Source organism: Grammomys surdaster, unplaced genomic scaffold (assembly GCF_004785775.1).
Source record: "Grammomys surdaster isolate TR1022 unplaced genomic scaffold, NIH_TR_1.0 255, whole genome shotgun sequence".
In the NCBI taxonomy this organism is placed as follows: Eukaryota; Metazoa; Chordata; class Mammalia; order Rodentia; family Muridae; genus Grammomys; species Grammomys surdaster.
Genome location: NW_021604696.1, coordinates 8,303,197 through 8,328,219, shown reverse-complemented (window position 1 = coordinate 8,328,219; position 25,023 = coordinate 8,303,197). Strand labels below are relative to the sequence as shown.

At 43.7% G+C, this 25,023-nt stretch overlaps 1 protein-coding gene across 2 annotated transcripts in view; it reads left to right on the top strand.

Moving 5' to 3' along the window:
- Aff3 (AF4/FMR2 family member 3) overlaps positions 1-25,023 on the top strand; it is a 459,969-nt gene that overhangs the window by 342,329 nt on the left and 92,617 nt on the right. For both annotated transcript variants that reach the window (XM_028775378.1, XM_028775377.1), the window contains one exon: positions 21,936-21,987. In XM_028775378.1, coding sequence (XP_028631211.1) covers positions 21,936-21,987 — 52 coding nt within the window. The remainder of the gene's footprint in view (positions 1-21,935; positions 21,988-25,023) is intronic.

Sequence of the window (25,023 nt, the reverse complement as noted above, 5' to 3'; positions counted from 1 at the left end):
TCCAATTACTGGAGTAAGCATGTCTTTTAGTCAGAATTTAATTTTAAGTCCTTAAAATCCTTTGGAAGTCCAAAATATCCCTCTCTAATTTCCTGGCTAGAATGTTACAGCAAACTGTTCAGGAGTGAAAACGTAAATTTAACATGGAAAAAGGCTGGGTATTTATATTGGATGATTTAGCCAAAGCTGTTATGTGTGGGAAATGAAAGGGACTGTCTAGGTACTTTTCTTCTTTGCCAGCCTTTGAGCACAAAGAAGGGATACAAAATAATTGTCCTAGCCTTTGTATTACCTAAAATGCTTTCAGTGTTTGGTTTTGAGTTTTTTTGGGAGTTTGTTTTGGGGGTTTCTTCTTATGTTGTTATTTGGTTGTTGTTGTTTGGATTTTTGGTGGTTGTTGTTTGTTTGTTGTCATTTGGGTTTTTTGTTTAGTTTTGTATTTTAGTGTTTTGGGGTGTTTGTTTTTATTCGTTTCTGTTGTTGTTGTTGTTTTGTATTTTGGTTATGAGGAAACATAGGTGACCTTGCATCACGGAATCATGGCTGGGAACATGAGTTAACCATTTGCCTGGATTTCACAGTTATCGGTGGGATGTTGGTGGACCCCTGTGCCTCGCACATGCACGTCTCCTAAACTGTGTATGATGCCTCATCCCCTGTCACTGAGGAGCTGCAGGGGTTACTGCAGGGGTGAAACATGTGCTTACATCTAAGGGGTGCTTACATCTGGGCAGTAACACTGTTTCTACCATGTTGTATGTCACCCTTTCAATTGTCTTTCGTTAAGATCACCTTCTAAAACCCTACATTTTCTTAACAGAAAAAAATTATAATTGCTGTAGGTACTAAACTGATTAAAGTTTTGTGTGTGTGTGTGTGTGTGTGTGTGTACTGTAGCTGTCTTCAAACAGGTCGTAAGAGGGCATTGGATCCCATTACAGATGGTTGTGAGCCACCATGGGGTTGTTGGGAATCGAACTCAGGATCTCTGGAAGAGCTGATTTAAGTTTTAATATGTGAGCCATTTCCATATTCCATTTCCTGCTTATTATTTTTGACACCTTACTGTCCTTGCTTCTTAGCACACAGATATAGAAAGTTGAACCCAACTGACACACACACACAAAGAACAATACCTGTCTTCCACTAACACATTTAAAGATGCACACTTAGGCGATGATGCTGGCTTCAACAGTTAGTTACAGAATTCTCACCTCTGCTTCAGTATCTTACTCCATCCTGTTCCTTTCTGTGTGGATTCAAAGCAGTCTGGGAGTTTCCATTGATTTGGTTGTGGCTTGGCCTTGCTGTTGAGTTCCTGCTCTGTCTAGGGTCCATGCTAAACCCTAGGAAAATAAATCAACTAATAAGCGTACTTTAGAACTACGTGTCCTGCAGAGGACCAGGCTGACGTGTGAATGGTGGATCCAGTGTGGCTGGAGCTATAATCAACAGATTCATTAAAATGAACTCAGGGCACACCAGAACCACCTGCCAGAACCTATAGCTCAAAGCGTTTACACTGTGTCTCCTCGTCACTGACCTGGTGCCGGATACCCTGCCGCCCTAAAGGATTTGAGTGTTTAATGCATGACTGGATCCTGAAGGAGTTTGAGGGAGAAGGGAAACATATCAGGAACCAGCCTGGGGTGGGAAACAGAGGGAAAGCTGGACTGGGAGGTGTCTGTGTATACAGCATAGAGGAGAGATGTATGGACTGGGCCCTTGGGGTATATTATCAGACTGGAGTCTGCTCCTCTCCTCTCCTCCCCTCCCCTCCCCTCCCCTCCCCTCCCCTCCCCTCCCCTCTCCTCTCCTCTCCTCTCCTCTCCTCTCCTGAAACTCCTTCCGAACTCATCCTATATATGTCACTCATGGATCCCACACTCAGCCCCATCTTCTGACTCTAAAAACCAGTAACTTCTTCTAACTCTGCCATTAAGGATATTCAAGTGTAAGAATAAAGAACGCTCTGCTGGGTAAATGGGCAAGCCCAAGAGACGAGCAGAATGTACCATCCTGTGTCTCTGCACATACCAGGGCATCATGCCCACAGTAAGGCTCAGTAAGGATTAGAGCCAAGCTTAGCAGGAAGAGCTGGACCCTGGGAATGAGTCCCTCCACAGTTAATAGTCCTCTTTGGATGTGAATAGGAGAAGCCTTGCTCCAAGAATAGGAAGGATGCACACCAGGGCAGCCAAGGTCACCACACCTCCCTGTGCTAGAGCTAAGCTATTCTGACCTCACCACACCTATGGGCGCCACTGCTGGTTCATGAGGTTGAGTACCAGCCACTGCTACCAGGGCTCCCTTGGTCAGAAGCACTTGAGAAAGTCCTTCAGGTTTTCCATGATACAGATCTTCTTAGTCAGGAGCAGAGTCCTTTCCTGAACACTAGGCATGAATTAAATATCTCCTGACTCAGTCACTCCCTGGCAGTCTCCGCTCTCCCAACACTCCTTAGAAGGTAGAAAGCAGGAAACTCTACCATATATAAAGCCTTCAAAAAATAAACATCTTCCTATAAAACCTTACATTGTGCTAGGAGAGTTTTAATCAAAATATATTTTATTAAAGTCAAATTTCTTTACATGTCCGATTGTTTCTGTGATGCATTCAACAGTAGTGCATAACCATTCAGTCTTGGGGGAGCTACTTTATACACACTGCACAGCCCACAGAGTCCTGGAGCTCTTGGCAATTTCTGAAAAAAACAAAACAAAACAAAACAAAAAAAACCTTGGCGTGGTCCACTGTAGACAGATCTGCTCGACCACTGATTGTTTTTAAAGCTGATACAGTTGATAAGTTTCTGCTTTGTAACCATCAGTGGGATCATCCTGTGAAAGAGTGCCACAGCACTTTAGATGGGCTTGTATGATTTACTGTCATTGTTTCTAGCTCAGTAAGGTAGATTCTACTTGTATTCCATTCCATTTTGAATTCTGGATCAAGACCTGGTAGATATCTTGTCTGATATTCTTATGGTGTATGAGACAGTAGAAGTGGGTACAAAGAAATATAGTATGTATATAGGAAGTTAAAAGAATAAATATGTTATTTTTTAAAAATGCTACTGCCATGTGGAAGTCAAACCCCCAAAAGAGTGAAATCTATGATGAAGGTATTTGTGTTCAGAAATAAAGACTAGGAACAAAACCTGGGATTATATAGGCAAAGGCCAAGATATGTTTAGGAAGTTTTATTAGGACGTAGAAATCCACACAAATTACCTTGAAAATTCATTGGTCCTTTGGGTGCTTCAGGGAGCTGGCTCTCTCTGATTGGTGCATGGCAGCAGTTACTGTATAAATCTAATCGTAAGGTCATATTTGGCAGTTTTATTGATAGTAGACTCCGTAGAAATGTCCTCAAAGTAGAGCAGGCTTTTACATGGGGTTAGCTCTGGCTTCTACAGTAGATGTCTGCAACTTGAGTCTTCCTTCCTTGCCCATGGTTCCTCAGCTCCATTTTATGCCAGTGTGGCAGAGAAAGCTCCAAAGCTCCCAAGTGCCAGAGACACAGAAAGGAGGAAAGTGCAGGCAGTTACAGCTCAGCGGACTGGAAGACAAATAATTACAATACAGGGTGCCAGGTGCACTAAGACACGTGTACAGCAGAGGGAGATTAATTCAGCTCGCTGAGCAGGGAGATGTGCCCTTTGGGCATCCTCTGAATAACAGATAAGAAGAAAGAGAAGGCAGACCTCAGACGGGAGGAACACCTGATCAGATCCTGAGGAGGCAAGCCATGAAAAGCTTGCGCCAGTTCTGGTGTGGGCCAATGGTGGGCACCAGGCTGCAGCTGGGGTGAGCTGAGGCCAGAAGCCAAGTGATGTGTGGTTAAATTTCACATGGACTGTAGGAAGATGAGAACTAGACCCCACTGGAAGGACTAGAAACAAGGAGAAAGGAGAGGAGCTGTCACAATGAGAGGCGATGTGTGAGCTGGAGAAACGGGACAGGCACCTCTAGGGGTTGGGTTGTCTGCAGGGAGGAGAGAGGGCCGTACTGCAGAGCACCGCACTCGGAAGTGGTGTTTGAATTTTAAGTAAGCAGGTAAGGAGTTCCAATTTCAGGAGAATCAAGGTGAAGACACATCTAAGTACAGGTTAATTGCACAATCAGTGAATGTTGATTGTGTATGGTTATTCTACGCCTGCACTTTTCAGAGGACGCCTCAGAATATAAAATATCAGCTGTAGCCTCCAGAAACCAAAGCCAGTGTCATTGGCCCTCAGTGGAAGTAGTCCTGCATGTCATACCTGGGAATAGATAAGGAGACATAAAGGGACAGAAAAGGTCAAAATTAGCCCGGCAAGGTGATGGAAACTTCTGAAAGGAAGAGATAAGGAGGGGAGATAGCCAGGAGAGCCACAGAAACTGCAAGACTCATGACACATAAAGAATGGCCAAGTGACCAAGCAGGACAAGCACATGTGTCCATTTGAAGTGACAGCTGATGTCCTCGGCAACTAGGTGTGTGTGCACGGACATGTGGATAACTGTAATTTGAAAAGAAATCTGCTAATCTGGTCCAAAATCTGAAGGCTTTGCTCGGTCCAACTGGCCAGATTTTTAGCACTTCTGTACAGATGACATCTTTTTTGTTTGTGTCTGTAGCCAGTGTAACACACGGCAGCTCAGTTCCTCCATGCCCCTTTCCTGCATCTTCCAGGGGCAGCAAAGACTGATTGTTCTGGCACTTACTAAAATCGTATTTTTATCCATTCTTTGGAGATGCCACACAGGGAATCTTTGTCATGTCACCATTCTCAATCCCTCTGATATCCACCCTCACCTCCATACCTACCCAACACAGAATGTTCTTTTTCCTATGGAGTCGTCTGTGTCGCCCACCTATCCTCATGAGTGGGGCCTGCCCTGGAGCATCGTCAGCCTACCAGAGGTCGGTTACATCATTAAATAAAACTGACTCGCCCTCTCCCAACATCTATAAAATGCTCTTCAGCTAACGGTGGGATTTTGTGCCACTTTCCCATCTCCCCAACACTGGAACTTTGTCTGACCTGAGCTTGCATAAGTTTTGTCCACGCTACCACAATCTCCGAAGACCCAAATGCACAACTGCCCTGTTGTGTCTCAAAAACATTGTTATCTTGAAGTTATCTTCCATCTCTGGCTTTTACGATCTTTCCACTCCCTGTTCTGGGAAAATCCCTGAACCTTAGGCATCCCCCAGAGAGGTATGATATATACCATTTAAGGCTGAGTACTCCCTTGTCTCTTATTCTCTGCACATTGACTGGTTCAGGGATCTGGAACTTCTTAATGTGATTTTTGGAAACAATTGGCTAGCGTTGGTTTAAAAGCTATCATAGAAATCAAATATGGAGGAGGCTGGGGAATGGGCCAATGGTAGAGCCCTTGTCGGGCGTGCATGATGCTCTGGAGTCCTTCTTCACCACTAGAAAAACAAGCCAAACACAAACACACACACACTCACACACTCACACACACTCACACACTCATACACACTCACACACATACACACACACACACACACACACACACATGAGAGGCCATATTGATGTAGGAGTGAGAAAGGGAAAGGGTGTAGAAATAGACAAATATCTTACATGGAAGAATCCCAAATAATTTCTATAGGAACCGCTCCTCAAGGAAGTGATGCTTCACTGCCTCCTTCTGTATGAATCAGGGTCTTCTATGTGTGGACTGAGGAGGAGTAAGAGCTAAGATTTAAGGAGGTAAAACCCTGGTAGACACTAACTCTGCCATATGGAAGCTTAACATCAAGGGCTGAATCATGCTGACAGCATGCTGCCCTCCATAGGATGTGGGAAGAATGGCAGTTTACCTCCGAGGTCATGCCCTCTACCTGTCACCTAAGTATAAACAGGAGAAAGCCAGTACATAAGCCAGATGTGGAGCATTGTGTAAAATATATAGCCCCCTCTCCTCACAATGGTTAGAACATTAAAAATCCACATCTAAGAAGCCATCACAGCTAAGAGGATCCTACCAAGGCATGATGAATAAATACAACATTCTATCTGGTGGAAGGGCCTAGACTAGAAAGAGAATGTAAGAGCCAAGAGCTATCTATGGTTTACATGTGTGAGCTCAGGACGGAAGGGGAACATAAGAACCAAGAGCTATGGCTTACATGTGTGAGCTCAGCACTTAGGAGGCTGAGGCAGGATGAGTTTGAGGACACCTCGGTTAGAGGGGACAAACTGCCCCCTCATCCCAAAGTGGGGGACCATTAGGTAACAAGTAAATAATACATTGGAAATAGGTGTGGACTTAAGTTGGTATATCAATACTAGCACATTTGTGCCAAATGCATCATCAATGTTAGATCTCGACAGTAATGGAAACCAGGTACTGAGCATGAATGGTCCTGTCAGGGCTGTAAATAATGTACCTGTGTCAACGGCCATCCTGGCTTAGCTCCATCGATGCTAACCGTGCTTGGGGCACGTGAGCCTGTAGGTAGAACACAGTGATTGTTAGTAATGTGTTGATTAGCATGTCATTCCTTTGAATGCTGCTGGCTGAAAAACTGGTTGCTTCTGTTTAGGGAGCACTTCTGCAGCCTGTGCCTGGCCAAACGGAACCAATGAATACAAGAGTGGAGGTGTGTGTAGCTCAGGGGAGTGCTTGCCTAGCAAGGGCTGGCCCTGGGTTCAATTTACAGTACCCCAAAATAAAAAAGAAAAATATATCATATTTACAAAATGCTCATTTGTATGCATTTAACTATTTATTTAAAATGTAAACATAGGTGGCAGCAGAGCAATTACAACAGGAAGTGAATTTATGTTAAGAAGATTTGTCTTTACCATACAGCTATTGTACTTCAGGATCTTCTAGAGCCTTCTACGTGTTCTGAGTCTAGTACTCCACACTTAGAACACTCAAGGAACTCTTGATGGAGGCAGGGGCACAGCTCAGCATGTAGAGTGCTTGCCGCAGAAGCACAGGGACATGTACTCAGATGTCTAGCATCTGTGTGGCAGCTTTCCCTGCCAGTCCCAGAGCTCAGGAGACTGAGACAAGGAATCCCCAGAACAAGGTAGATAACTAAGCTTGCTGAATCTGGGAGCTGAGATTAAGAGACTCTGCCTCAGTATACAGGTAGACAAAAATCAAAGATGGTACTGATGTCAGGTAGAAGCCGGTGATGCTGTCTATACGTCTATGCTGAGGACCCATGGGAGGTGATGCTGCGTGCTGCCAATCAGACATGCCCATCTCTGCATCCCCATCAGACCCTCAGGGTCATGGCTAAGAGCTCTGCAGCAGTGAGATAAGGCAGAGTTCAACTGCAGCTGAAAAGCCCCAGTAACATCATTCCTTCAGGATCACTGTGGCTGTTGCTAGGGCTTTATTTATTCTTTATTTTGTACAATTACAGGTTGCAAATACTTACAGACCTGGTAGAGTGTAGCAGAATGTGAGTAGCCTCTTCAAGATGCTGTGTGATTTCTCACAACCAGTGCCAACGGTGTAGGGCATAAACATGTTTCAGTGGGCAGGTAGGAGACCCATGCCACACCATAGAGTCTACACTCAGAATGAAATGAGCTAGCTGAAGCCCTAAGTCCTAGAGGGGGCAAAGTGTGCCTAAAATGAAAAGTGTTTTCAAAGATAAGCTTTACCCATAGATATTACTTAATGTTGGCCTTAAAGCAATTGATTTTCTGCTGTTTTAATCAGAACGTGCTCCTCAGGATTCTCGACTCATCAAAAACAGGGAAAGATGAGCATTTTTGAACTGTGGTCCAGTCTGTTTTCACTCCCTGCTCCCTGTCCTCCATCACTGAACAGACCCACGTAGGCAGGATTCACACTACTCCTTCCAGGATAATCTCCATGTTCATCAGAACTGCCTGGTGCTTTTCCTAAGCAGCAGGCAATGGCAATGCTATTCCACTGTCAGAATCTGTCCCAGAGATCCAAATGCCCACTGAAAATTTCCTGCCTGATTTATTCTCCTGTCACTTAAGATTCTTTTCAGTGCTCTGGAAGTCCACCAGGTGGATGTATAAAAATTTGGGATGGGCGACAAATAACCTGTGCTGTAGCTGTGTTCTGCTTAAACCCTAAACAGCTGGTGCAAAACCTTGAGGTGGTAATTGAGGTTTCAGCTGATCCAGGGAAGCCCTGCTTCCAACCCTGTAGTAAGAACCTTGTCTGTAGTAGATGGAACAGGGTTTCATATTTACACGGACTGTTTGATGTGTTCTCTTTTACCATAAGCTAACACCCCACCCCAGAAAGATGCTGGAGAGTGATTCCTGTTGACTGAGCTATCATGTTTTCCTTAGCAAAAGACAGCTGTACATATCTGATACTGGGCTTAGGACATTTAATATATCTGACCTCATTTTCAAGTCTATTCCCTTTTTTTTTTTAAGTGCTGAATTAGTCCTTCTGTAGATGAGGGGTTTTTTTTCATCTTCTTCAAATTATAGTTTTATATATTCAGGCCACCTGGATTACTTTCATAATGAAAAAGTCTGGAAGTATCAGACATAATATGCAACATATTACAAAAGTGTTAACATTAAAGCCGAATTCATGCGGATACCTTAGTTAGAGGATCATATACCAATCTCCAAGTCCAATGAATGGCTAATAGGATGCATTTTCTTTAATATGGAGCATGAAAGTCTTTTTCTCCTCTTTACATTTAAATGACAAGCTTATTACATTTGCAGCAGAGTGGATTAGTGGATCATGTAAAAAGCTTCTAAGTCGCAAGAAGCAAAAAGTACTGTGGGTCTGTATTCTAGGACCTAGACCACTTGCTGGATATGTCTCAGCAAAATCCAGTTTCAGACCCATTCCCAACACAGACTCCCCATAGTATAGGACAAAGTTGTTGGACTGCTTTGATGGATCTTTGGCTGGATGGTTGGTTGGTTGGTTGGTTGGTTGGTTGGTTGGTTGGTTGATTTGTTGGTTGGTTGGTATTTTGAGATATCTCTTATAGCTGGCCTCAAAAGTTCTCAATAGCAAAGGATTTCCTTAAACTCTCAATCCTCCTGTCTGCCTCTGCCTCTTGTCCCCTGTCCCTTCTTCCTGCCTTCTGCTCCCCTCCCCCTGTCCTTTACCCCTATCCCTGCCTCAAAGTGCTAGGATTACAGGTCTGTATCACCACAGTGAGCTCCTTGATGAATTTTAAATGGCCTCATGAATATCCAAAACAAGGAGGTATCCTCAAGATATAGTTGGGAAACATTCAAATTAAGCGGGTTCAGGGATTGAAAAGCCTTAATTTTATAATTTTAGGCCTTAGCTATCAGAACTTTCCTCATGACATGGGTGTATTAGTTACTTTATTGCTGTTATGCCAAAAATCCTGACAATTTAAAGGATAAAGGATGTATCTTTACTCATGGTTCCAAGGAATACAATGTATCCTAATAGGGTCGCTATGGTGAATGAATGGCTTGGTCAGCGGCAGTGGGAGCTGGATGCTGTTGTTCCTTCCCAGCTTGAATATCAAGAAGCAGAGGGAACCAGAAGCAGAGTAATGTTAACAATCCATAAGGCCTGCTCTAAAGGCCTTCTGCTAGCCTTGTCCCAGGAGTTCCACAGCCTCCCATAGCACCAACAGCCAAGGACCAAGTATCTCCATACACCACCCATAGGGAACATTTCTTACCCAAACTGTCATGGCGAGTAATTCTTCCACCGGAGCTAATATTGATATAGCCTGTATGGTGAGAGAACTGTGTGCCTGCAGTGCCTACAGAAGCAAGAGGATCAAGAGCTCAAGGATCTCCTTTGATACATAGCTAGCTTAAGGGCAGCTTGGAAAGGATACCAGAGAATTCGTAAGCAGACACAGAAGAGGATTATAGAACACTGGCTGATACACAAGCCAGAAAGTAAGCCTACATGGAAAGAGAACAAGGCTGTGATTGCCTGCCAAGAAAAAAGACATGGCCCTGTGACGTCATATTTATGACCTCACAAGGTTCCTTTTCTGCCTGACCCCAATCAACGGTGAGCCATTTGAAGACAAAGGCTTCTGCCACTTGATGCTTTTAGCTCCTAAAATGTGCTCTTTGGAAATGGGGAATAAATTAGCAGTCTATGATCTGTGCTAGAAACAATAAAAATGGGCCTAAACTGTAACCGTTACAGTGTTAATATGGAGTGAGTGATAAAATACCTGTCAGAATATGAGTGGCTACTATGTGTCGTACACATAGTAATGTGCTTTGTTTTGTCCCCTGTGTAGTTCTCACAGCATTTCTAGAAGGGAAATGTTGTTGGTTTTCTACCTGATAGATCAGGAAACTAAGACAGAGCAGTCTTAAGTTCTTTGGACAGGGACACACAACCTAAGTGTGAGGTAGATTAGGAATATAAAGAATGCATCAGGCTTCCTGCTGCCAAACCTCTTCCTAGTTATTATACAAGCAGGTCAGAGTTTGATCTGGACAAGAGGAGCCGCTGTAGGCATTTCAAGCAGGAAGGCACTAACATAAAGAATTAGTAGCTTCCAAACTCATCAAGTGGGCTAGGAATTCTTAGGTCAGGGAGCCAATGGGGCAGAGTTAGTAATCAGAGAGTCATTTTAGAGAAGCAATAAATGAAGGAACTGTAGAAACCTGCTAACAGTGATCTCAGATGCCTACAGCGCCTGCAAGTGTCCTTCACAGGGATACTGGCAGCCATATGCTGAAGCTGATACAGCTGCTTCTCTGCCCTGGGAGCAACAGTGGCTGTTAAGTCTCTGACCTCCCAAGCACCTTTCAAGTGTCTCTCAGTGGTGACACCTAAATAAAAACCATGCAAATGGGGCTTTTGGGAATTGTAGGCCCAAGGCTTCTGGCCCTCGTGACACAGAAGCAATGACGGTGAGGCTCCACTTGCCTGAAATGCCATATGCTGAAGATGTGATACTCCAAATAGTTCCAGAAGCTCAAGAGCAAGCCAGGAGATGATGTAGATTCCTCTGTGTGGCCAGTGGTTTCTGAAAACAACTCCTGCAGAATTCTAAGTTGCATCACAATCTCGAAGCTAATTAACTGGTAATGATGAGGCCGTGCCTTATCCTAAGCCCTGAGAAAACACAGCTTTGTCCTTTGTTTTCCCTTACTACAAAGTGCAAGAGGAATGGAACTGAAGGGCTGCACATGCTAAGCAACTTCCCTACCACTGAGGCTGCATCCTCAGCCCTAATACATGCTTATTCAAATATTCTATTATTTAAACAGAAAATGAGGGAAGGGTAGAGGCAGGTGACTCAATTACAGTTCTAGCTTGGTGTACTAGCTGTTCACAGAATTAGGCACAGAATGAGTCATTTGTCTGTCTGTGAATTAGTGGCAGCTTCTGTACAGAAACGGGATGGTTATCCAGTAGGAATTAAGACCGTGAGTCTCAGCTGCTGATGCCTTCTCTGGGATGCATGTGCTCAGTCCGTTTAGACTATGAAAACAGACTATCTTAGAAAGTATCTTAGACTAACTAGGTTAGAGACAACAGGTTAGGAAGTCACAGGGCAAGGCACTAGATGAGCATCTGATAGGTGTGCACTTTCTAACTCGAAGGTAGTACCTGTTGGTCAAGTCCTTGTATGATAGATCTCTTTGGGCACTTTGCTTATAGGTCTTGTTCATGATACACAAGCAGTCTATCACTGTGTTGCACGCCCAGCTCTGGGATCCTTTATAAGGACAGAAATTCCATTCATGATGACCCTGTCTCATTCAAAACTATCACCTCCCAGTAGTGAAGGCCCTGTTCTCATAACTATCACCTCTCAGTGGTTTCCCATCTTCATAGCACAACACTAGTGACTGGGTTTCAATGAATGGATTGACCACTGTAATTTATCAAAAATATTAATGCCTGTGGCCTGTCCAGCGGAACCAGCACCTTGAGGGATGTGGCCCTCAAATCAGTATGTTTAGAAGCCCCGAAGTCTGCACTAACCCTTCACTGCGCACCTGTACAAGGCTGTGGAGCTGACGTTACACTTTTACCTAAATTGACTCTTTTGAGTCTTGACTGTCATCCACACCATTTTGTTAACGGACAAACGAAACCTTAGAGGCATGGACATTGTCTAAGGTCAGGAGCTGTCCTTTAGGTCTTCTGGTGTGGTCCATTTCATCCTGTTGACAGTGGCTCTTAACTTTACAGTTTAACTCTTACAGATTAGAGTCACCAAGGGAACTTTAGAAAGTCTGGACACCCAGCTTGAGCTCCAGATCTATTAAGTCAGAGCATAAAGGAATAGAAGCCAGCATCGATATTTTTAAAAATTCCCAAATAGTTCCAACGTGCAGTAAAGCTTAATAGTGACTGTGCCGTGGCATTCTCGGGAGCTGTGTCACAGCTGGAAGTGTGAATTTGTTAATTGAGAGATTATGTTTTTCCCTCCTTCCTAGTTCTAACAACTTACCCATTCAAACAAATCCCTTCACATGCTTCACATGTCAGTGACAACAGCTACAAAATGCAGAGGCTTGTATCTCAAACCCGAAGAACAAACCTTATCCTAAGTATATATGAGCTTCCTAGCATCAACACACATTATCAGGAGTTACCAATTAAGCAGACTGTGAGTGTATTGATTAACTGACTGTAGTTAATATTCAACATCATAGTCTTAAGTTACATAAATGTGTATGACTATTCCTGTGATTAAGTACAGTCTCCTCTCCAGCAAGGATCTGGTAAAGAAATGTCCATCACTGGATCTGTACAGCCAAGAGCGTTTTACATCCCTAGCCTGGACGTCTGAACTCTGCTCTATTGTCTGCTGAGGAAAGGGTCATATTCTTATGCATACTGTGTTTGCATCCACTTGTCATTAGAAACTCAACCCTTTAATACCAGGAACACTGAGTTCAGAGACTCATTTTTTTAGAAGTCAGTGTAACAAAGATAAGAATTTTAAAATTCATCTTACAGAGAAAGCATTTTCTGTTAAAGTGCTGTTCCTAAGCCTCTGTTGTCTTTTGATCGAAATGGTAGGATGCATATGCCCTCCCCCTCTTTTCCTGTAATTCCTTCAGGAAGAAGCGATTTTAAAGTCTAATGTGTTCGGGAATGTGACCTCATCACTATGGTCTGTGTTGTCTAAATGGAAAAAAATGGAATGTCTTCATGTGTTCACAAGCATGCAGACAGCATGTGGCACTTGTTGGGGTCTTTTTTTAGGTGGAAGAACTATGGGGTGCTCAAGAAAAGGGGGACCCGTGTTCCTATCCTCTTTTCAAACTGATTCATTCCCGACTGTGAGCTCCAGCAGCTAGAATTCTAATTCCTAGTGAAAAGAGCAACCAGTGACACACTTGAAAATACACAGCAAAAAAAGCCGAGAATTTCAAATAATCTCAGTGCTTTACTTTGTGCCTTTATTACACCCAAGAGTGGGGAGGGAATCGAGCTCAGGTAACAAGTGTGCAGACTCCCTTTGCCAAGCACTCAGAATTTTACAAGATGCATTCACAAAGCAATCTACTGCTTTGGATTTCTACAACATGTCCCCAAAATCCATTGTCGAAAGCCTGCACTTCCTGCAGACCATTGTAGTAGTCATTTTGGTTTCTGTTTCCAGGCATTTCTGTGATGTCAGAGCGTACAGGTACATTGTGGTGTGTCAGGCATAGACTCACTGGATTAATAGCTAGAGGACCCACTGACAGATTTGACTCAGACACTGTGAGCGCCAGGATGCTCACACCCAAAGGAAATTGTCAGTGGAAATGTGCCTTCTGCTCCTCTCTGAGCTGCTACACACCCTATCAGTCAGTGTAAGAGATCTGCAAGAGAGATAGAAAACATGCTAAGAATTTGAGCACAGTAATACTCCATTGTGTAAATATACCACATTTTTTGAATCCATTCCTCAGGTGAAGGACATCTGGGTTCTTTCCAGCTCCTGGCTATTATAAATAAGGCTGCTATGAACATAGTTGAGCATATGTCCTTGTTATATGTTCGAGCATCTTCTGGGTATATGCCTAGGAGTGGTATAGCTGGATCCTCAGGTAATGCTATGTCCAATTTTCTGAGGAACCGTCACACTGATTTCCAAAGTGGTTGCACCATCTTGCAGTCCCACCAACAATGGAGGAGTGTTCCTCTTTCTCCACACCCTCGCCAGCATCTACTATCACCTGAGTTTTTAATCTTAGCCATTCTGACTGGTGTGAGATGGAATCTCAGGGTTGTTTTGATTTGCATTTCCCTGACGACTAAGGATGCTGAACATTTCTTTAGGTGCTTCTCGGCCATTCGAGTTTCTTCCATTGACAATTCTTTGTTAAGCTCTATACCCCATTTTTTAATAGGGTAATTTGGTTGTCTGGAGTCTACTTTCTTGAGTTCTTTGTATATATTGGATATTAGCCCTCTATCAGATGAAGGATTGGTAAAGATCTTTTCCCAATTTGTTGGTTGTCGTTTTGTCCTATTGACAGTGTCCTTTGCCTTACAGAAACTTTGCAATTTTAAAAACAATGAATTTGAGAGGTTCCTAGGTAAATGGATGGAACTAGAAATTATCATCCTGAGTGAAGTAAGCCAATCACAAAAGAAAACACATGGTATTCACTCACTGATTATCGGATATTAGCCCAGAACCTTGAAATGCCCAAGATGCAACTCACAAGCCACATGAAGCTCATAAAAAAGGAAGACCAAGTGGGGGTGATTCAGTTCTTCTTAGAAGGAGCAACAAAATACTCAAGGGAGCAAATATGGAGACAAAGTGAGGGACAGAAACTGAAGGAGGGGCCATTTGAAGACCTTTCCACCTGAGTATCCATCCCATATGCAGTCACCAAAGGTAGATGCTGATGTGGAAGTCAGGAAGTACATGCCGATAAGGGCCTGATATGGATGTCTCATCAGAGGCCTTCAAGAGTCTGACATATTCAGAGGCAGATGCTCACAACTAGCCATTGAACTGATCATGAGGTTCTCAATGGAGAAGTTAGAGTGAGGACTGAAGGAGCTGAAAGTGTTTGTGGCACCATGAGGAGAGCAACAATACCAACCAACCACAGCTCCCAGGGTCCTAACCACCTGGGGGCACTTAGGGAGGGATCCAGGGCTTCAGCTGAATACGTAAGAGTGGAGGGCCCTGCTGGGCATAGGTGGAAGATGAGATCCTTGACCTCATGAAGGCTGGACGCCCCAGGGGGTGGGAATTTTGAGGGTGGGGAAGTGGGAGTGGGAGGGTAGGTGGGGGTTACATCCACGGAGAAGAAGGAGGAGGGGTAAGGGGATGGGGTGTTCCCGGGTGGGTGGGGGATGGGGTAAGGGGATAACATATGAAATGTAAATAAAATATCCAATAAAAAAATAATAAATTATGATCATGTAACTGAAAAAGAATAAATAAATAAGGAAAAAATAATAAAAAAAAATAATTTGAGCACACTCACCTTCTGAACAACAACAACAAAAAAAATTGAAAGTGTTATCTAATAGCTACATGTACCTACTGAGAATTTAAAATATATGTTATGATGCAGAAATACCATATTGACACAAATAATCTCACCTACGTATTCTTAAAATCACTATTAGAAAATGTCTCACTTTATTTCTTCTGTTGGATGGCTTGAGTGATGGCTACAAAGGTTCACCTCAAGTCACCGGTGACAGTCTTCAAGAGGAGACACACTGAATACTCACTACAATCTGCTAATGTACCAGTTGTTTATTGATGCTTAAGAAATTACCCTCAACTTAGTAGCTCAAGACAACATCCACTATGTTACTGTTTCATCGGTGAAGAATCTGAGAGTGGCTTAGCTGGGTCCCTTGGCTCAGTGTCTGTCATGGACTGCAAATACCACATAATATCAGCCAGGACTGTGGTCATCCAGAGTCTTAACTGGAGAAAGATGTACCTCCAAGCTCACCACTGTGGATACTAGCCAGATGCAGTTCCTTATGGGCTGTTGAGCGCAGAGCCTTGGTTGCTTGTTGAGATCAACCAGTGGAAGTCATTTTCCCTAAAGCAGTCATACCCTGATGGTTTGTTTGCCTTATCAGAGCAAGCAATGAGATGAACAAAGCAGACACACAGCAAGCCAGCAGAAGTCACCTGATCTCCACACGATTTCCCATCACTTTTGGCTTGTGCTATCCAATAAAGGCCAGTCACTAGAGCAGCACACTCTGGAGAAGGCATTGTGTAAGGGAGAAAGCAGACAGAGGCGGAGATCTCAGAGATTGCTGCATCCAAGGCAGACTATAATACTCCAGCTAGCATGGTAGTCATTAACATGGCCGTTTTGTTAATGTGTAGATACATACACTCACCCGATGTTAATGTGTTAATGTTAATGTGTAGATACATACACTCACCCGATGTTCAGTATCTACACTGACTCTCTAATACATAGAGAAACTACAAGCAGCGGTGACTGGGGAGGTTGTCATGAGTGGGGGACGAGGACAGAGGGAGAGATGGAACTAAATACTCTGTGTGTGTGTGTGTGTGTGTGTGTGTGTGTGTGTGTACATGTATGAAAGCTACAGGCATATTCTACACTGATCTACACAAAGGCCTACACATGAAGAAAGTAGGAAAGGAGGGAAGAGCATGGGAAAAAGGAAGGTTTAAAAAAAAAAACAAAAAACAACTCCCTCTAAGAACTCCATGCTTAGATCTTGCCTTCTGCTCATGTAGTACAGTAGTCTTTGGGGGCAGCCATCTTTCCTGATTCCTCCAGAGCTCAGCCATGTGCTCCTCCAGGTAACTTTTGCTGAGTTCTCTGGCCTCCAAGAGTCTTTCTTTCCTGACACTAAAACCTCAGTGTTAGAGCCGCTGGTGTGCTGTTTCTGTCTCCTGATAACTAGATGCTTTTTCTCTAACCTTCTACCTGGACCATGATAAAGGGAAGGAGCCAGTGAATTTGGAGCAGTACCAGGAGACAGGCTATCTTATCCAGTTTATCAATGCAGCAACCATATCCCAAGAGAGTAAATTACTTCCCCACACTCAGAGAGCTAGTGGGGGACAGAAATTAAACTGAAATGCAGGCCAGCCTGAGAACTGCCTTAAGACGCAGCCTCAAACTCTCAACTCTCACACTGTGCCTCTAACTGAACGCTGCCACTGATTCTCATCCCCCCCCCATTTCTCCTTGATGATGACAAGTTGATAAAGACGCTATTGGGAAAGGTGGGTGATTGAATGACAGATACATACACTCATCCAGTATCTTACCTGGGATCAGCAGATTTCTTAAGTGAGATTGGCTTTTATGGAGATCATCTCAGGGTGAAAATGAGATGCAGGATATGAAAGACATCAGCCCTTTCTGGCCAGTGTAATCAATAAGTAAGGGAAGGGACCATCAGATGCCAGTGTCTCTAGTTTAAGACAAGCGTGCAAACAGAAGAAACAGTTACTTTTTCACTCCAGGATGGACATGGCAGGAACAGATCATGGTGACTTCACCGGCAGCCAGAACAGGTCTTGGGAAGAAGGTACATGTGAACAAGCACCACCTCGCTATGAACACACTGCTTCAAGTGCTGTGCGGATCCCTGAAACAGAGTACATTCCAAGTGGACAGTGCTGGGCTCTCAAGACCACCCTGTCTTGATCCTGCACTCTCCAGGCTAAGTTACCTCACCCATCTCCATCTGAGATATGCTTAGCCATCAGCTCCCAACAAGAGTTTCTCTAGCCTTCTCAGTTCGCAGAATGCTATAGGTAGTGTTGTTCCAAATAACTACAGATCAGAAAGTGGTCACCCATTAATGAAAATTACCCAGCTGGGTTATAGCAACAAGCCCAACAGAGGACGGGGCTTCAGAAAAAAGGAAATGAGATGTGTAATATTCCCTTCAGTGTTCTAAGCACAGAGTATACTGTTCCTTCCAATGTCCTAAGACAGGGAGAAAGTGTACTTTTCCCTCCAGTGTTCTAAGGCATGGAGATTACTGCTTAGAAATGCCTGCTAAAGGGTAGGCCTGTCTAACAAATACACTGTGCTTGCTAGTTGTTGTTGTCATTGTTGTTTCATATATTTTAATCATATTCTTCCCCCCCACCTTCTCTCCTCTTCCCTCCCTTCCCTCTCTCTGAAACAAAAAGAAAGAAAATCAAAACCTGTAAGATAAACCCATACCAAATCAAACAACAAACAAAAAAACAAACAAACAAAAATCGCAGCACAAATGGAGTACTTTTTGTGTCGATCAACTATTCCCTGGTATGTGGCCTTCACTGAAGTGTGTGCTGATACATCACAGGACACTTTTATTAGAGAAAATAGATTTTTCCCATTCCCTAGCAGGTAGTGATTGTAAGTTATACTAACTGGTTTTATGTCAACCTAACACAAGTTAGAATCATTTGGGAAGGAGAAATCTCCATAGAGAAAGTGCCCCACCTGATCAGCCTGTGGGAAAGTCTTTTGGGCATTTTCTTGGCTTAAGGATTGATGTGGGAGGATCTGGCTCACTGTAGGATGTACCATCCCTGGGTCGGTAACTCCAGATGATATTTGAAAGTACACTAAGCAGGCCGGCCACAGGAAGCAAGCCAGTAAGACAGACCCTTCCATGGCCTCTGTGTCAGTTCCTGCCTCCAGTCCTTTGAGTCCTTGCCCTGACTTCTTTGCATGATGGACGACAAGCTGTAAGATGAGATAAACCCTCTCTTCCCTTAGTTGTTTTTGGTCACGGTGTTTCAGTACCACCATGTAAACTCTTAAGTCACAGGCCATTTTGAAATACTAGTTGCTAGAATGGCTTATATTTCGTGAAGATTCATACACACTGTCTCCGAACAGACTCAGACATAACCAGATCATAGACAGATCTCAGACAGGTCGAGATGGTAGCAGCTCCTGCTGTAGAAACAAATCTGAAAATCAAAAGGCGCAATTAAAACTCAGATTTGTTTTAAAGCTGTTAACAGGGAGCAAAATGAAATGAACTTTAAATAAAAGACTGAGGCATCTTCAAAAAGCCTGAAATGACAAGTGAGGCCAGGAAATCCAGTCAATTAAAGGCTCTGCCCCATGGAGCAGTGTTGTTATGCCCTAAGGAGGACTCACCGTGTGGGTTAGCAACCCCTCGGCAGGCTAGAGGTAAGTAGCAGAGCGGTGGGCACCTGTTACAGGCTGTTGTTTCTCTCCAGGATACACAAAGAGAGGTCCCAGGAAAGTGAGAAGCAGACACAGTATAGCTGTTTCTCAGGCTCCTCAAAGACATTGATGCTTGGGGCTGGAGAGATGGCTCAGCCGTTAAGACCCAGCAACCACATGGTGGCTCACAACCATCTGTAATGGGATCTGATGCACTCTTCTGGTGTGTCCGAAGACAGTGACAGTGTAGTCATATAAATAAAATAAATAAATAAACCTTTAATCTGGTTTAAAAAGAAGTACGATGATACTTGTGGGTCGTTAGGTTGTCATTGTTAAGTTGGAAAGTTTGTATCCAAGTCCTTCTTGTGAGAGTGCTGAATTTGCCTACAAATGGGGTGGGTGCCTGTGGTAGGATTATGGAGCCAAAGCATGAGCACTGAGACATGGATGCCTCGAATGGCAAGTGGAAAGGAGCCGGCCCTGGGAGGCAGCATGCTTCTGCGGTAGTGGGTGTTCTACTCAATGGTGACAGGAGTCAACACATGTCAGCAATTGTCAGCTTTCCCTTCGCTTCCAGAAAGTGAACAGTCCATGTGTGGCCAACACCGGATAGATCTGCCTCTGGTGACCCCTCTCTCTCCCTATGTAGAAGGAGGAGCCCATTAACCAGTATCTTCAAACGTGCTGACCCCTGAACTTAGTATCATGCTATGGTAAGGATAAGAAGTTGTTGTCTTGGTTTGGCTCAGAGAGTAAGTGTGTCACCAAGCCTGATGATCTGAGTTCAAACCCTAGAGCCCACGTGGTAGAAAGAGACAAGCTTGCAAGTTGCCTTCTGTGATATACATATCATGGTATACACTATCACACTCAGCCGTGCATACTCACATCTCATACGTGTCGTAGAGTTAGTCACCACACTCTACCTTACTGTGAGGCCACCATATCGTGCCCACAGCAGTCTGCAACTCTTTGAGAATCAAGACTGTAAAGTCCAACTTCTCAGCACCTTTGGCTAGAGTTTTACTCTCTGGCCTCAATTTTTTTTCCTTTTTTTTTTATTGGATGTTTTATTTACATTTCATATGTTATCCCCTCACTGGCCTCAATTTCTAAAAGTTTAGTTTTATCATGTATTGTATATCAGCATCTCTGCTGTCATTAAAGTCTACATCAGTGACTCTTACCTATATGACCCACCACTGACTCCCAAGGGCAGATCTCCCTCCATACTGGGCTAGCCGGCTTGTTTTCTGCCTTCTGTAGACCTAAATCAACTTTTAGAAGCTAAAGGGTCTTCCCCCGCTGTAGTCACAAAGTAACAACATTCGAGGAAGGCCAGAGGAAGAACACGTGGCCTAGCTTGCAGGCTTCACTGTGAAGTCTGTTTCTCAGTTTATTTACCCATATGAGTTACTTAAACATTTACAAGCCCTATTACCTCACCATCAAAAAAAATACAATTGTCCCTTGGTGTCCATGGGGGAACGGGTTCTAGGACCTTTCTTTGATCCCAAATCTGTGGACACTCTAGCCCCTTCTATAAAAAGACATTGAATTTACATGTAACCAACTCGCATCTTCCCGTAGCTTTCGATCTCACCTAGAGCACTTAGAATACCTAATACAATATAAATGCCTCCTTCTGCCCCATGGACAGGAGACAATAGCCCAAAAGTGCACATGTTCAATTGCAGTTGTTATTCCAAATTATATTTATCAAATAAAAAAATTTTCTTCATTGTGGGATGAAAGAAACAAATTTATTTCTTAGACTTATAGAACCTAACTCAGGAGGATCTCCAAGTGCAACCTTCGCCTTCCACAGGGTAGAGGGCACCGTAAATCACCTACCCACAATGCTTAGACACCTCAGGAAGAACTGAGCCTACGCCCTGACAGCCACCATCCACAGTTTATACCCACACAGTCACTGAAATAACACTGAAGTTTTTATAAAAGTATCTGCCTATGACAGGCCTATGACCACAAACACATTTGGTTGACTTCAAGAAAGACATTGAGGTTTTTAAGCACAAGAGCTCAACAGCTTCTAGACCAGTGTCTGAAGCTCTGGACTCTGTGCCCATGGACTCTTCCTGCTCCAAGGTAGAACTGTTCTGTGTGCCCAGAACACATTTTAGAAAGTGCATGTCTGAGCAAGATTCCTTCGGCAATGGACAACTCTGAAAACAGCTGCACTGAAGAACTGATCAAAGCAGCGCTGATTAAAAAACGTTTTCCTCACTAAGAATGTTAGTCTGTGCATCCCCATTTCTCTGCCCACCATTGACCTTCATAGATTCGTTGATTTTGACACATAGTAGTGGCTGATGGCCTGTGGAAAGGTCCCTCGTAGACTTTCCAGAAGTGTCCTGCTGGTCATTGCCTTCTACTCAGCAGAAGAGACAACTTCTCCAGCCCTTGGGCTGTCAGGGGGCCTGTGTGAATGTCACATGACTCAATACTACGGCTGCAAACCCTCAGCAGAATTCTGCTCACTCTTCCTCTGTCTTTACCATGAGCATCCCCCAGCAGGCCCGAGGACACAACCTGGCTCTGAAGCCTGGAAACATTGAACAAACAGTTGCAGAATTTAAACTTCCCAGGAAACAGCCCCTGTTCAATTCTGTTTTTCTAAAACTACCAACTCCGAAAGAGCCCATCTCATCCTGAGATTATCAGGAGGGTTAATGTTTGTGATGTGACTATCTGTTCTTCCCTAAGGACATCAGAGGGAAAGTATATACAATATAAGGGTGCAAACAAAAATTAAACATACAGACCTCAAAGGCGATGTTTTAATACTGAAGGATTTTGACTCTAAGTGTCCGCATCTCTTTGTCCCTTTCAGAACTCTGGAAGACGACCTTAAGCTAAGCAGTGACGATGAAGAGGGTGATCAGGTAAGGCTTCCTCATATGTTGCCATCTTGTAGATGAGGCACAGATGAAGGTAAACTGAGTCATGGAGACACTGAACCAAGATGGTCTTGGATACTGGACACTGTACTGTCATTGATGGATTTCTGTGTGTTAGGCCAGTCTGTTAAATGTCTTGAGCTCAGTTCCCATTAAAGGCTTTCCATTCTGTGATTTTTTTTTTAATGGCATAGAGAGACCAACAATCACCTTTCTGACAAAACTAATAGAATCAGGCTTCCCTAAGAAGTGGATCCTCCCCCCCACCTTCTGCTTCTGCTTCTTTTGGCAAAGATAACTGGCCTTCTTGAGATCAAACATGTGACCTTATGTACATTAGCATGCAGTGGGGAGGCCGAACCATTAAATATTGAGAAGCCTTATACAGACATTATTAACAGTGAGAAGGAATGAACACAGAGGTGCGCGAAGATGATGAATAAAAAATAATCAGGCACAGTCTCGGCTGTTTGTCTGAAATGATAAACGCGCTGCAAATAGTCCCCCTTGCTGTTGATTCACCAGCTTGAGACATCAGTCAGGGGGGCTATAAATAGTCTTCTGATCAGTCAGTTAATGTGAAAAATACCCACTTAGCATTCATCACATTCGCTTCTGCATCTCGGGAAACGTTTTTACTTTAAAGTAGATTTCAGGAGCACTAGAGACCGATTCCCCTACACTTCCTTCATCTGCCCCCACAGCTACATTACATTTTGTTGGATTTGGATGAACAGGACATGTCAGGGAGACAGTTTAGAGAGCTCTCTTTTTTATGTCGTCTTGATATGTTGGGCTAAATGCATGTGCTAATCAATGGATTTTTGAAATCACGAACTTGATTCAAAGGTATGATAAAGTGTCGTGCACATGATTTGCTGTCTAGACATGCAAACACAACTAATGTTTATAGACAGGAGACCAATGTCAGAGGCACACTGCTAAGAAGTGTGCCTGAGCCGAGCATGGAATGGGATCAGGGAAGGCTTGTTCCTCTCTTTGTGAGACAAACTAAAGACACACAGATGAGCCAGGACTCCATGAATCTGTGAACCTGGTTGGCAAACAGAGAGCATCCCAGGAGAGGGAGGTTAACTTGGCAGAAGGGGCCTTGGGCTTTGAGAACTTTAGAGATAGCATGATTTGTTTCTAGATGTCTAACCCAGGCAGTGAGAAACCTCAGCAGCCATAGTAGAAGTTCATTTCTAATTTTGCTTTCTCATCTGTGTGACTAAGAAGAGAATTATTTCCTCTCTCTCTCTGTTTTAAGCCACTGAGAGGCTCAGCTAGGTACCAAATGGGTTAAGCCTTCTCAAGCATGCAATCTGTGTATGGTTTCTATTAGAAAAAGGATTCACGGGCTAAAACGGTTTCTAGAACTATTTGCAGGAAGGACTTCCAGTGAAAATGCAATTTAAGAAACTCGTTATCAACGTTGAACTATCACATCCTCTAAAGGCAAACAAATCATTTGCTTTACTGTCGGCTTTCCAGTCTACACGGGTGACACTGTACGATGAATGAACATGTTGGACTGTTTATTCTTGCTTTTCGACCCGACCCTAGTGTGTATTTTACTGTTTTTTTTTTTTAAAGGAGCACTCAGGATGAATTGTTTTTATACAGTAATTCCCTAACTCATAGACAAGACTCTAGACAGTGTTTTTTGCATATGATAATTTAAGTTAACTTGTCAACATTAATTAAATTAAGTTCTCCTATTTGGGTCTAAAGTATACTCTTGTATAGTCACAAAATCGTAACTCCCTCACTCTTTTTACCAGTTAAATGTATATGACAGTTCTATACATGTGTATAGTGAATTCTGTTTATCCCGCATTGCAGAGTGGTGGGCACACTGTTTGATACGCAGCTGAAGACAATGACAATCTTCCCTTCCCCCAGATTCCATCAGTTGCCAGCAGTTCATTAGGAAAAAGATGAGGCCTCTTAAGTCCTTCCTGACCCACGATTGGCTGTTGGCAGGCCCATTCCTGCACCTTCCCAGCTTAGGCTACTGTAGCTGCTGCAAAGATCATGGTTTTTGTGATGGGTAGATGGTGCCTCGAAGGTAGTGTTTGCCCTCCTTCTCCCTGTCTTCCAGCTTGACATTCTTTCCTCTCCGGCTCCCACAGTGCTCCCTGAGCCTTGGAGAAGTTCCCCTACTTTTAGAGAAAAGTCTAACAATAAGCCCTCCCCCTGAGAACATGTAGCCTACATGTATGTGAAACATACTTTATTTCTCTGACACCATGAGAAAATGATACATTTGTTTCCAGGTATAATCAGAGTTCACCTCATTCCCAAAAAATCCTTTCCAGAAAACCTTTGCAGTCTTTTCTTGCTTGAGAAACTACCTAGTTGTCTTTATAAAGATTGGTCTAGCTGGCCTGGGTGGTCACCTAAAAGAAGATGTCCATTAAGAGCCTCAGGTTGCCACACACCTTGCTGTGGGTTTCAGATCCCCGCTCAGCTGCTGAGGAGCTTGGTAACACTGGCCCAGCTTTTTGACCATAGAGTCCTTCAGAGCTCCGCTCTTTTCTTTCTGAAGTTAGAAACCCCCATATCTGTTACTCTTCCTGCTGCTGTGACAGACACCTTCAAAAGCAGCTCAAGGAAGGTTTATTTGGGCTCACACCAGAAGGCATACAATCCAGAGAGCATGGCAGTAGGATCAAGAGGCCATATTGCTCCCATAGTCAGGCCTGCACACACATGCACTCATGGGCATACACATACGCACACATGCACACACACACACACACACGTGGATGCACGCACCTGCCCCCCCACAGACACATGAGCACACAGGCGTACAAAAACATGAATGCACACATTCACACACACATATACTTGTACACACATGCACCCAAGCACACATGCACGAGTGCACACAAACACACGCAAATGCACACACACGAGTGCACATACATATATACATACACACATATGTATGTACTCACCACATGTACATACACATTCACAAGTGTGCACATACACACACGAGTGCACACGCACACA